Genomic DNA, 14268 nt, shown 5'->3' on the forward strand with positions numbered 1-14268 from the left:
GTAAGGCACCTGCTTTAGCAGGGATGTTACATCCCTTTCCAATCCCTGCAATTTCATGATTCTGTGTTCTCTCTTAAGGTCCCCCTCCAGCCCCTGCAATTCTGTGATGTCTCAACTTTGCCTATCAGTAGCAAGGAAGAAAAAAAAAATTCATTTTCTTTGGTAGAAGGTAAAACAGTGCCACCCACTGCTTTTCCAGGGTATCCCCTTGCTGTTTGAGACTGCTGAATTTGCTATTTAGCAACTACTTAATAGCCAGTTCATCCTAAGCCTTCCCTTCCTCCCACTCTCCAACACTGGGCTTCCCCTACAAAGTTACACATTTTCAGAAATACTTCAGTCACTAATAAAGCTGTACAAAGGAAAACCACCCTCCTATAAGCATGTTCTAGAATATTCTAGAATAGCAGTAACTGCAGAATAGACAAAAGCTGAATCACAGAAAAGTGAGTTTCTTCACTATGGGAGTGGGATTTTCTTATCACTTACAATGTAATGTCAGGTTTCTGCTGTCAGTACTTACAATGTAATGCATATAGTTTCAAGCTGAAGGTAAAACCAAATTGCACCATCTGTAAAGACTACTCACCAGTCAGAATACCCAACTTTTTTCTGTCATATCCTTCCACTCATTTTGCACCCTTTCCTCACACCAGAAACCAAATGCCATCCACCACTTATTTTCAAGCTAGGCCCCAAGTTATTCTCTAACATCAACATGCCTACCCAACATTTTGTGTTCCATTCAAGCTTAGAAGAAGCAAGTTTTTAAATCCAAAGTTCAGCAGTAATCTGAATTAGTAATACTCAAGCATTGCTAAAATAAAAGTGCTCAAGGAAAGTTCAAGCTAAAGGGAAGACAGATTCCAAATCACTTGCAAGTTCTGTCCTTGAGGTGACAGCATTAAGATGCACATGCATGATCCTAACAAAATGTTTGTAGGGAAGAAAGTTTCATTGTGTTAATACTTTCTTGATAAATATCTAAAGTTTCACTTGACATGTAACTTAAGTGCCAATCATTCACTGCTAAGAAACACTGTTGGTTTTTTTTCTGAGTTATTTTTTAAATAAGTAAGCACTGAAGAACTTTTATTTCTCCCCAGGCACAAAGTTACCAATAATCTGCTGGTCCTGAACACCAAGACAGCAGTTAATAGATGAAGTAACCAGACAATTGAATGAATTCATTTTTTGCTACAATGGTTCAACACAGAAGTAAAGATCTGCTGAAAGAAGGCATTCATGTGACTTTGAATATAATATGCTTTTAATAGTAATTGTACAAGAGACAAATGTATTTAGACATTTTTTCATTGTACAGTATAACATTTAAAATTAAGATATAAGTCCCAAATATAATGAAATTCATATAATGTATTTGCTAGACATACTTGACTAAGAATAAGGCATAGGCTAGCTCATATTTAGAGTTACAATGAAGTTTAGGTACATGACCATTACAGGTTAACTATTTACAACTCCTTTGGTCTATTTAATAAAAAACCAACCAATTGAAGCAGAACTTCATCATTAAAACCTTTCACGCTACCATCTTCAACAACATCATACAATAGCTTACTGTCTGTTCCCCAACAGATGTTCTTCCGAGAGTTTTTTTGAATTGTTTCTACAGTTAATGCTAAAGTATTTAACTGGTAACAAAAGAAAGCAAAGTATTTTCCATCAGTCACTACAGCCTGTGATACAAAAGGACGAGTCACATCTGCTTCACTCCAGAATCCTACAAAAAAAAAAAAAGAACATCATATTGGTTATAGGACTCAGTTCTCATCAGCACACATATCTAAATCCTGCTTCCGAAATACAGAAAAACATTAGGAGTAACTATAATGACAAAACATGGCCACTAGTTAAAAGTTTTTTCAAGATCAGATACATGCTAGCATAACTAGGTTTTGTACATAGCTCCTTTTAAGATCTTTTAACACCAATGTGTTAACACAAGATGACTATATAAAGCAAAATTAATCAGTCAGTTGACTTTTTAAGTTACATACCTGCGCAACCTGGTCTAGGGAGCTGCTTTGGCAGGAGGAGTTGGACTAGATGATCTCTGGAGGACCCTTCCAACCCCTACACAATTCTGTCATTCTGTATTATGTATGTTATTAACACAACCAAGGCCTGCAAATGATTTGAGTGTAATGGCTTGACTATTCCACACTTCACAGGGCAATGAACAGTTGTTCAAAATAGAAATGTGTGCATACATACATAATTTTACTAACTAGTCAGACACCACCAAGAATACTTCAGATAATCTCTGTGAGCATTGGCAGTCAAAAATGCTTTTGCATAGTTACGCATGTCTGCTAGCACACAAGGTGATATTCTTGAAAGATATTCAGCGTTGCTTCACAACCGAACCTACAAACCACAGGTCTTCTAGCAACAGAAACTGAATTATATTTACATGAGTTGAGTTCTTCCCTACTTCTCTGGCTCAGTGCTGAAATATAAATACTGTATTATGTACATAATGCTGAATGTATTGAGCACACCGCACTTCCAACAGAAGACAGCCTACCTTATGTAAATGTGATACTATGACATTAGCATGCTGAAATGTACATATATTGGAAATTGAGAAGCCAAGAACTAAGACGTTTGCTTCATTCTTCATCTTTTTACTTCCCCTTCCTCAACAAATTCAAGACATTTTTCCATCACTCCCTCACTCCTCTCAGCTTCATTAACAGGGTATCTGAGAATAATAATCTTCTCTTGCTAGAATTGCAGATCACAATTGAATAGAATTTTCAGGAAGACATTCAAATTCAACTCTCACACAGTACCACTATTTGTCAGAAGAATCACCAACTGACAAAAAACATGCAATGAAATACTCCTGTTCAAGACTTTTTTTTTCCTTGAATGAAAGGTTTTCAAAGGGCCCCTCTACTTCAAATCAAGAGGTGAGCGGCAAATAACTATTACGAACTGCATTCTTCTGTACTTCTAGTTTTCACTCTCACCAACAGATTACAAGTAAAGCACAGTGAAAGAGTACATGAGAAACTACATTAGTAACAAACTATTTTTACTTAAATGCTTCAAACTACTTGGCAAGAACTTTAAAGACAGCTGTAATTTCAGCTTCAGTTTCTTGAACAGCATAACATTTCAAAATGAAATTACTATCATACTAACAATATTTTAAAGTGTTCCCACTTTCAGAAGACATTTATTCTCTAAAATATTAACTGTATAATTCCTTCATATCAGCATCCTGAAAAAAAAAACAACCAGCTTTCCATTTGGTTCACTTCCTAAGAGAAAGATTATTATTCAGCAGTTTGTACACAGTGATTTGCTACCCCTGCTAGAGGTCATCAGTCAGTCAGATTACATTTTTACATTGTGCTACTATACACACTTTTTAGAAAACTGCAGTGTCTCAGAAGACAAAAAACGCAACATTTTTGGAGGAAGAAGTAATCAGAAAATTCTACCTATCCACATCTTCTCAGGTGCTTTTTTTTTTGTTGTTTGTTTTCACACAATCAGGCATAAAAGCCAAAAGTGACTATCTTACCTTGATACATTGCTTGTGCTGCTGTCCAAGCGAAGAGACTTGCAATACCATTAGCTCGATAAACAACTTCGATCTGATCCTCAAGATTTGCTATTATGAACTTCTGCCTTTTCAGTTTATCAGGAATAAGATGAAACTGGGTATGGCCATAACAGCATGGATCTGCTACCTTTGATCCTGTGTCCATTAAAAGAAAAAAAATACAACTGAGTAACAGAATGCTTTTTATAATAAAAAAAACAAAATCCACAATTCTATCGAAGCCTAAACCTCAGAAAATTGAAATCTCTCCATACAAATGTTGAGATTCTTCCTTTAGTGTGAGAACTGAGTGCCTGCCCAATTCAGTTCACATAATAAAATCTCTCTGAAGGATACAGAGCAATACAAAGCAAGTTTTTCTGATAATTTTCTATTCAACTCCTCTAAACAAATCCTGAGACAAAATACAACATGTACAAGAGAACGATGTTCTTCATTACATAATCAATACAAAACTACCTACTGAGATTTACTATGTATAACAGTCAAATATTAAAATATATAAAAAATATATAAGATAGATAGCTTTCTCTACTAAAGGAAGGTAAAAGGTGAGGCAGAATGTTTTGGGGGAAGACTGCTGTTTGTTTTTTTCCATATAGAAAAAAGTAGCAAACATTTTGTGACCAGGACCTCTTACCTATAAACACCTTGTTTTCATACTGTTGTTTGAACAATGGCAGTTTGGATGGTTTGTGATCAACAACAGGAACATCTCCAAGATCTGAATCTAGTGGTACAAACTTGAAGAAAATGAAACAAAACAGCCATTACATAACCCATGTTTCAGACATCATGAAGAATACATAGTTTTCATACAGTTTCCTGGTAAAGCACAAGAAGATGAAAGTCCTCCTTACAGGCACTGCATATATAACTTACTGGAAATATTTTTGCAATAGAACTTCCTGTCTTAAAGCAAGCACTAGTACATGAATTTTATCTTTGAATTTTCTGTAAAACTTTAACTCTCTTGGGTGAAATAGTACTAATAATATAAGCAAAAGTTCTAGCAGCACTCAAACTAACTTGGAGCAGAAGAGTGAGCTTACACTCATTGTTGTGCATTATGAAACATTTTAAGGGGTGCTAGGTAAATTAAAAAACACAGGTATCCAGACACAGCACTGTATCATAGAACAAATCCATTAATATTTAAAAACTAGTGACTTAGAAGGTTTATATCCTCACTGTGATGGCTGAAGGCACGCATGCTTGTGTGTTCCTACCATTTATTCATGAGTTTATTCTCAGAAAAGCTTGTCAGAATCACAGCATTTAACTGATTTCAATTATTAATGTTAGTAGGCCCAGTTCTAGTACAAATATTTGTCTCAATACACGCTTTTTTAAATATTTCACAGCAGTAAACTAAGTAAACTGTGCAGTCATGTTATCAAAGAGTTTTAGAAATGATTTTCAGAAAGAGAAGCAGTTTTTAGCATAATGGAAAGGGAGAAGCTACGCAATTAGCATGCTGTTAACATAAAGGAAAAGAGTCAGTATACTGTATCACATTCCTAAAAACTCAGAATTTGAAAAATCAAGCATTGAGCTCTGTTACTAGATATGCTGTCAATATAATTGTTTAATTTCCATTTCTCTGATCATCTTATTTAGTCTCCTTCACTGATAAAATGACCTTCCACATCACATTCCTTATTTTTGACTCTACTTATTGGCACAACCATGAAACTTAAAAAAAAAAAAACCCGAACCAATAATTAGCTAATGGTAACATAATATCTAAAGCATGAGTATGATCAATATGACGTTCAGAATGCTGTCTCAATAGGCATACAGCACGCACTTACACTGCAAGGTATAAAGCAGTAAGATACAGAAGCGTACAATGTAACTGATTAACCAAGTCTTACATGTAGAACACCAAATACTACTGCATGGCTTCAGTATCAGAAATGTAAGTGAAAACACGTATTACTAAATTGCTGTTGAAAATATTCACACCTCTGGAAGCTGCTTTGGTACACGGATCTGGAGGTGCGGCTTATCATCTATCTGAAATCGCACAGGATCGACTCTACCTTTCCGATGTCCATGAACAACAACTTCCTCACCGTGATGCCAGTAGTAGTTAACCTCGGGGTTTAGGTCTGAAACAGAACAAAAGAGCAGAAACAGAGATCATACATTTGCATTTTAAAACCTACCTACGTAGCAGTAAAGAAAGAGAAATCCAGACCCACTCACACCGTTTGGGACAGCAGCGATGAGACCAATAGCAATGCTCAAGATGCTGCACCAGTGACACTGCCACAGAGCACACAGCACCGTCCAGTTAGCCCATAACCCTCTCCCACCACCCACACCCGCTCCGCACCCAGAGATGAGGCAGCCAGCAACGGGTTGCGCTTGCACAGAAAGGCGGCAAGGGAAGAAACAAGCTGAGTGAGGAAGGGCGCGGGCGTGTGATCCTGGTCACGGTAGAGGAACGGCCGCTTCTTGTTCTGGTAAAAGCTTTCCTGCAGGAGCGCGTCGCACGCCAGGTCTCGCAGCGCGCCCAGGTCCAGCTCCGGCTCCGCTTCGGCCGCGGCCTCCGTCGCTGTTGCGGCCCCCGGCTGCAAAGCTTCTGCGTCCCCCGCCGCAGCCACTCCCTGCTCCAAGGCCTCCAAGGCCCTGGGCTCCGACGCTGTCGCGGCCGCCGGCGGCACTGCGGGCGGCAGTCCCGGTACGAAGACGGTCTTGGTGAAGCTCCGGTACCAGCGGTCGGCGTTGAGGGCGAAGGTCTGCGGGTAAACCATGTACTTGGGCCGCTGAAGCTTCCCGTAGAGCCGGAGCTTTTCCTCGATAGTGGCAGCCTCGTGCACCTGCTGGTAGAAGTACTCCAGGCGGCGCCGCTTGGCCGCCTTGCTCTTCGCCGTGTGGGACGCCACGATGGGGGGATAGAGCGGGGCGGGGGAGGGCGGCGGGGCGGCGGGGTCCTGCGAGAACCAGCAACGGCCGTGCCACAGCAATCGCCATCCCCTGGACGCCGCCATTTTGCAGGGGTGTGGGATACCGGAAGGGCACGGAGCCCAGGTGAGCAGCTGGATTGGACGGCGAACACCACGTGATGGAGACAACCTCCAATCGACGCGTTCGTACGGCGGAGCGAGGAGCGCCGGGGAGGGTGGGGGGCGGATGGGGGTGATAACAGGGCGGGGATTTAAAATGATTCACGCCGCTAAGTGCCCGTCTCGAGGAAGGGCGGTGACGCTTATGCGCATGCGCTTCGGGTTTGCCGCTGCTGCTGCCGCCGCCGCCTGGAGGTGGGAACTGCTGCTCTCGGGGGACACAGCGGTGACCGGGGGTATCTGGGTCCCTTGTTCGCCTTCCTTCCGTCGGCAGTTGCTGGGCAGCGACAGCGCTTGTACTATCGTTATCAGGCAGCTGAGAAGCTTGGGAACGCGGGAAGTGTTTGGAGCGATTAATATGTTCGTTAATTTCTGGTTAAGATGTGAAGTTAAATGAGGTGCGTTACGTCACGCGGCCAGCTTTCATGTTACTCAGATTTATGGCAGGGAAATGGATGTGTGTGTCACGCTCCAATAAAAAGGAGGGAGACGAGGTTCTTAGATTATGTGTATACCCGGCGTGAGATTAAGAAACAACAGTTCAAGTGTTGGTCCGACCAGTTTATTACCAATATTGATCAGGGAGATGGGGAAGGCGGACACTGTTAAGGGTGATGTGGAAGGGAAGGCGAGCGATAGGAAAGAAGCAAGTGTTTGTGCAAAGCAGGGATAGTCACCAGCCAGGATCCCAGGGGCGGTCCGGTTGCAAGCGGCTCCGACGGTCCGAGGCAGAAGAGCAGGGGTGGCAGAAGCGGGGAGAACAGCAGCAGCGACGGGCAGCCCTGAGCAGCAAGCAGCTGTCCTGGAGAAGCGGCACCGGGTCAGCACGGGAGAAGCAGCGTGGGGAAAGTGCAGGAACAGCGTCAGTCAGCACCGGAGAAGCAGTGAGCAGTGATCAGCTCGTGAGGGTTCAGATGGTAGAACACCTCGAAGGAGCGGCAAGGTCCAGGAGAAAGCAGCATGTCTCAGGCAGCAGGCCCAGGAGGGAGTTCAGCAGCAGGGATTCAGCTCATGAGGTTTCTGATGGAAGAACACCAACCAGCAACCACACCAATCTCATGGTGGTCGATCCCTCTTTTATCCTTCATTTCTCTTGCCACGTGCCAGGCAAGCTTCTCCTGAGATGGCTATCTCCCCACAGAGATGAGTACCACACAAAAGAGTGTTCAGCAGCCACTGAGCTGCAGCTTATCTCTCATTGCCCCAGGACATGCCCACCTGCTTCTCCCTTAGACAAAGGATTTCACAACCCTTGCCCAGGACTTGCTAGGATATGTTTGGACATGTTCATCAGCAAACTTTGAGGCAATGGTATAAAATATTAGTCTCTTACAGTGTGTGAAACTCCCATCTTGATCCAGCTAATGAGACATTACCTGGCTGCTGACCCTTTTTCCTCTATGTCTTCTGAAAGCAAAATGGCGATGTTTGCCATGTGCTGCACGTCTTTGCCCTCTTTCATTCAAGAGCGCCAAGATTTTTGAGACAAAGCGGTTTCTGGTCATGAACAAATGTGTTTGTCTGTAATGGTTGGCAAAAAGTTCAGACTCAATGATAAATTACTTGAAAACTTAGTAGATCATATTTTTATTCAACCACTCTTTAGAAGAATTAAGGACTAAGAACTAATCATCTCCCACTTATTACTGTGGAAACCACAGTAATGAGTACAGTAACAGCTTGATAGAGCAAATTCTTAGTTACAAAACACTGTTTTTATAGTTATACGTTTTTACACCATTTTCACCATCCATGAACACATTTGTAAAAACCTGCACTGCTACTGCCACTGCTGAAACACACCACCTACTGCCTCATTGTGGTCTCTGCAACGTATCTGTGAGGTTCGATGGCAGTGGCTGCAATTCTTATTAATATTCTCATCTAAGATTTTTGATGAAATTCTACTCATCCTATGCTTCATCACTGACTAACATTGTTCACAAATGTGCATGCTACCAAAAGTGATGATGTGAAAAAGGCATGCCTGTGAAACAAAGGATGTTTTTTCTTTTACAAAAGTCTGGTAAAGAGACATGACCAGATTTTTGAGTTAAATATCTGATTGCAACTCAGTATTTTGCACTTGAAAAAATATTGAATGAAAATTGACTTGCAAATTTACCAAAAAATCATTATTTTATCAGCAATCTTAAATCCAATTCTTTATCAATTCCTTTTTTAAGTGAAAAATGTAGCTGCAGATTTTTCACTTTTCACAGGACTGTGTTAGGCAGTGTATCAAAATGCATAGAATTATTTGCCATAACTTGAGCTGGCACTGCACTGCACTGCACCCTCTCTGTGCCCAGACAGTACAGATCACACACCAGTGTGGCTGTGAGAGATGGCTGTGTACCCAAGCCCCGGCTTCTTGGTGGAGTGTAGTTGCCACTGTGGTAGTGTGGGGCAGAGGATAGCTGCACTGTGGCATTCCTTCGTTTCTTTGACTTCAACTCAGCTTTCTGCTGAATTGCTAGTCAGAAATGCAATTGTATTTGGAATACATTTTGGAATATGTGACAAAGATTGAAATTCATTCTTTGGAGTTGAGATGTTGAAAGAATTTATTAATGCATAGATAGGCAAAAGCTGGTTTGTGGTTAAGACGTACTGTATTAATAAAAGAGAAATACAAATGTGAAGTTGCAACCCAGTTAAGTGCTAGGTTCTCAAGGGGATCAGTCATTTAGTTTTGAATCCAAACACTCTTCACCAGAAGGGATGAGGTGTAACTGAATTAAAATGGGGGGAGTCATATGGATTTGAGGATTTTAAAATCCATACATTTCCAATTTGGAGAGAGCGATGTTGTGGGGTACTGTGTCAAATACCTTACTGAAGGCCAGATAGACAACTCAGTAACACATCCCTTGTCCTTTGATACAGTTATACTGTCATAGAAAGCAACTAGTTTGGTTGAAAAGGACTTGCCCTTGGTGAAGCCGTATCACCTCCCCATCTTCCATGTACCTTCATACAGCTTCCAGGAGGATCAGCTCCATGAGACTGATAGGTCAGTAGTACCCATGGTCATACTTCTTACTCCTTTTTAAAATTGATATGATATTGCCTTTTGCCAGTCACTAGGGACTTCACCTAACCCCTATGACTTTTCAAATATCACTGAGTGGTTTGGCATCTATATCAGCCAATTTCTTCAGGACTTTGAGATGCATTTATTAGGACCCATAGATTTGTGGAAACAGGTTTCTCGGCAGGTCACAAACCTGATCTTCACTTACAGCAGGAGGGATGTTATTTCCCCAGTCTCCTCCTTCCAAACCTGTTTTTCAAGGGCTGTGTGACAAGCAGTTATCAGAAGAGACTGAGATAAAAAAGTTTCTGAGTACCTCACCTTTCTCTTTGTCTGCTGTTACCAGCTTGCCTGATTCAGCCTCTAGCAGGTGTACAATATCCCGGACTTTTCAGTCAGTATCTAAAGGGTAGCTACAGAAAAGAAGGAGACAGACTTTTTAGCAGGGTCTGCAGTGATAGGACAAGGGGAAATGGTTTCTAATTTAAAGAGTGCAGATTTAGGTTGGATATAAGGAAAAGGTATTTTACAGTGAGAGTGGCAAGGCATTTGAAGAGTTTTCCCAGAGATGCGATGGATGTCCCCACCCCTGGAGACTTTCAAGGCCAGGCTGACTAGGCTCAACTTGGTCTAGCTGTGGATGTCCCTGTTTATAGCAGGGGAGTTGGACTAGATCATCTTTAAAGAATCTTCAAAGGATTCTATGATTCTATGATAAGTCTTCTGTTTGCCATACTCATAACTTCTCAGAAAGTCCAGACTGTTTCTTTGTTGTTGTTTTGTTTGTTTGTTTTAGTTTTAGTTTAGTTTAGTTTTTTTCTTTTCCTCACTCTAGATACATTAATGAAACTTGTCTCCTCCCTTGCAAAGCATTGAAGGTACCAGACCTTCAGTTTTGATGATCAGCCAGGCAACAACCTCCCTCCTTTTCCTTATCCCACATAGTACAATGTCCAGGTGAACTGGAAGCCTAGTTTTTCCTTGATTGATAAAGGAGACTTGACAAGATTTAGTCCCTTGTAATCACAAAAACAAATATAAACTTTGATAAAAACTTACGTAAAATCACCATTACAGTTCCTAGATATTCATAGTCATAGAATGGTTTGGGTTGGAAGGGACCTTTAAGATCACACCCCTCTATAGACACCTTTGTCTAGACCAGGTTGCTCAAAGCCCCATCCAGCCTGGCCCTGAATACCAATAGGAAGGAAGCTTCCACAACCTCACTGGGCAATCTGTTACAGTGTCTCCTACCTTTACACTAAAGAATTTCTTCCTCATATCTAGTCTAAATCTACCCTCTTCCCGTTTAAAGCCATTTCCCCTTGTCCTGTCACTACACCCTTCTAAAAACGACCCTCCCCAGCTTTTCCATAGACCCCCATCAGGTAGTGGAAGGCTACTTTAAGGTGCTCCTTGGAGGCTTCTCTAGGCTGATGATCCCCAGCTCTCTCAGCCTGTCCTCATAGGGCATGTGCTTCAGCCCTTTGATCATCTATGTGGCCCTCCTCTATACATGCTTCAACAGTTCAATATCCTTCTTGTGTTGGGTCCCCCGAACGGGATGCAGCTCTCCAGATTGAGTGCAGAGGGACAGAATCACCTCCCTCAACCTGCTGGTCACACTTCTCTTGATGCAACCCAGGTTGTGGTTGGTTTTCTGGGATGCCTGCCCACATTACTGGCTCATGTTGAGTCTTTCATCAACTAACACCCCCTAATACTCCTCCTCAGGGCTGCTCTGAAGCAATTCTCTGCACAACCTGTATTTATGCCTACAGATATGTGACCAGTCTGTACTCATTACTTCATACAAGAGATTCTATTACATCCATCAAGATTACTAATTTTATGCTACTCTTAAAATCCTTTTTCATCATACTGCCAAATCAGAACTACGTCCTTGCAACTGTACAATACTATGAACAAATTTTGCATAGGCTGTTTTAAACCTTTAAAAGCACAATAGAGAGTAAAAAAGAAATAGATGTGAGTGATGAAGCAAGTGAATGTTTAAATGATTTTTTTTCTTATTTTCCTTACTTTATTTAAAAAAAAGCTGTCAATGGTTCCTGCACTCTGATATTGACTATAATGGTAGATAAGAGGTGTCAGGAAGAAGTGCTACACTTTAATGTGCACTAAAAATCCTTGATCTCCTGATGTTCAAGTCACAGGTCAACCTTATTTGCTTCATGTACACTGTATTATTATTCATCTTGACTTAGGAACTGCAAGCACATGGATAAAAGGGTCCAATAGACGGGGGTTAAAGATACTGGCATGCTTTGCTGGCAGCTCCGTATTAAATTCTTTATTATATGTTGTCCAACCATAGATCTCTCTATTCTAAAAAGCAACCAATTATTAAAAAACTATTTTCTTTCTTTACTGAGAGAACCACTCTACAATATCAAAATTATGCTAAATTGATCTTTATATAGGTTAAATAAATGCTTGAATACATAATACATACATATTCATTGACTGCCCAGGGGAGTTGTGGAATCTCCTTCTCTGGAGATATTCAAGACCTGCCTGGACGCCTACCTGTGCCACCTGGTGTAGGGAACTGCTTTGGCAGGGGGGTTGGACTTAATGATCTCGAGGTCCCTTCCAACCCCTATGATTCTATGATTCTATGATTCTATAAATGTCCAATCTTTTGGCTTGCCCGGGCTGCATTGAATGCTCAGGAATTCCCTTGGTCCACACATGCAAGGATGCTCTGAAAAATAATGTCTCCTTTTTATTTCCATGGAAATTACAACTGATACAAAAAGCATACTAACAGTACTGGATAGAGCAAAATCTCAGCTACAAAACACTATTTTTCAACAGAGTCACCGCCATAAGCTATTCACTTTCACCTGCAATGAACAAGACCCTGCATGCTGTGCTCATAAAAATCTTTGCCAGCAGAGGTGACCCACTGATGCTGTCTCCACTGCTGAAATGCACCAACTGCCTCAGTATGCTTACATCCACTGACTTGTCTGCATAAACATTCACAGGTATTGATGAATGTCAGTGGGTGCCATTTTTTCTGGGTGGAGGAATTCAGTGACACACCTTTGCTTCATGCATATTTCCATGTTCGACACCATTTTGTCAGGCTGCCTGCTTCTCTGCTGCTGTCTGTCACACTGCAGCAACACGTAATGGAATCCTGGTCGGAAAGTTCAGCCTCTACAGCCATACCACCAATCTGCCTCTCTTACCATGGGCCAATATAATAAAATATTTGGCCCTGTTTTTGTGAAACCAGTGCAGTAGGTTGGTTCAATGGCAGTGGCTGCAATTCTTAGCGAGCTCTTAGTGAGCAGCAGTGGAGGGCAACTGGCATGGGACAGTGGGCAGGCTGCAGTGCTAGCTGGGCCAGACCATGTGCTTTCAGCTGGTTAGACATGCCTGGTTAAATAGAACCGTATTGGAAAACTCATACCTCAAATGCTCAGTATAAATGATTAAAGTGAACACCATATCCTGTCGCTAAATCTTTAAAACAGAACAAAGGATGAAAATTGTCTCTCCATTGCAAATTAAATGCAATTGGAGATAGTGAGAAGCCCAAAGGTAGTTCAGAAAATAATGCAACTAACCTTATCAAAGCTCCTCCATAGGTGGATGTTTTCTGAAAAGCAGATTCATTATCCAGTGTCCAATACACCAATCTCATGAACAGAGATCAGATAATTTATGGCAAAGTTGTGCAGGTTTGGGCACTAAGTAGTCTCCCACAAAGCTAGCATACCGCTGATCTCCCTTCCTGCAAGTTACTCTAGTCATGGTATTTAATGACCTTTTTTTTTCAAGATGTTTCTATGTTCAAATACAAGTGTAACTGTCATGTTAAGAGTTACTGTGTTTAATTAATTCAGCAGTTTCAGGGATTGTCATCCTGACCTAGATAAAAGTACATATTTGCTATATCTAAGGATACACATAGAAAGACTTGTACAAAAATTAAGTCCTGCTTGACTGACAATTCCCGTCTTTAAGATTTATCTAGCAACACAGATTTGACCAGTTTCTTTTTCTCTGAGGTTTTGTTAATTAACATCAAGTAACACTTTGATATACCATGTGATATAATATAAAAACAGACAAAAGCTAGTATTATTAGCAATGCAGCTACTGACACTTTTCTTAGTCCATAAATTCTTAATCCATAAATTTAAATCAAGGAACCAGGAAGATGAGCACAAACCCATTAATTGATCTTAATATTAATCTGAACTATCTGTTGGATTATTTAATGAAACATGTCCTGATCCCATGGGTTTACTGGTTTTCTTACACTTCCCTCAATTTTCTTAGTCATCCAAAGGCAACAGATGTGTATTACCCCAACTTAGTTCCTTCATTTCTTTATTTAAATAAATATGTATACTTACACAAATAAGTAAAATATACCAGGAGTAATATCAGAGTTACAAGAACTGTTACAAGTACTATTCTTCGAGTACTATCCAGTCCTAAATAGGTGTTACAAATGTTCCAAGTACTTCCATGTAATTCTTTTGGTATTTAGCTACAGAGAAGCTCTCTTC

General features: G+C 41.0%; 1 protein-coding gene across 1 annotated transcript; it reads right to left on the minus strand.

Annotated features, from left to right (window-relative positions):
• Nucleotides 1–1084: 1084 nt before the first annotated feature.
• Nucleotides 1085–6604, minus strand: MRPS30 (mitochondrial ribosomal protein S30). Its single transcript, XM_065739902.1, has 5 exons — nucleotides 5943–6604; nucleotides 5570–5715; nucleotides 4242–4344; nucleotides 3560–3736; nucleotides 1085–1744 (listed from the first exon to the last, which is right to left on the minus strand). Exons 1-5 carry the CDS (start codon nucleotides 6598–6600, stop codon nucleotides 1476–1478), a joined length of 1353 nt encoding a protein of 450 aa, XP_065595974.1. The 5' UTR covers nucleotides 6601–6604; the 3' UTR covers nucleotides 1085–1475.
• Between the last annotated feature and the right edge of the window lie 7664 nt (nucleotides 6605–14268).

The sequence above is a fragment of the Cyrtonyx montezumae genome, unplaced genomic scaffold (genome assembly GCF_038088225.1).
Source record: "Cyrtonyx montezumae isolate F1298 unplaced genomic scaffold, pur_monq_1.0 scaffold_25, whole genome shotgun sequence".
Classification (NCBI taxonomy): Eukaryota; Metazoa; Chordata; class Aves; order Galliformes; family Odontophoridae; genus Cyrtonyx; species Cyrtonyx montezumae.

Bases quoted from the DNA above. Each gene is read 5' to 3' on its own strand.
- MRPS30 (XM_065739902.1), bottom strand. From the start codon at position 6,600: ATGGCGGCGTCCAGGGGATGGCGATTGCTGTGGCACGGCCGTTGCTGG. The intron at 3,737-4,241 runs GTAAGAGGTCCT...TAATGGACACAG, and splicing joins TGAAAACAAGGTGTTTATAG to GATCAAAGGTAGCAGATCCA. The intron at 1,745-3,559 runs GTAAGATAGTCA...TTTTTTTTGTAG, and splicing joins AGCACAAGCAATGTATCAAG to GATTCTGGAGTGAAGCAGAT.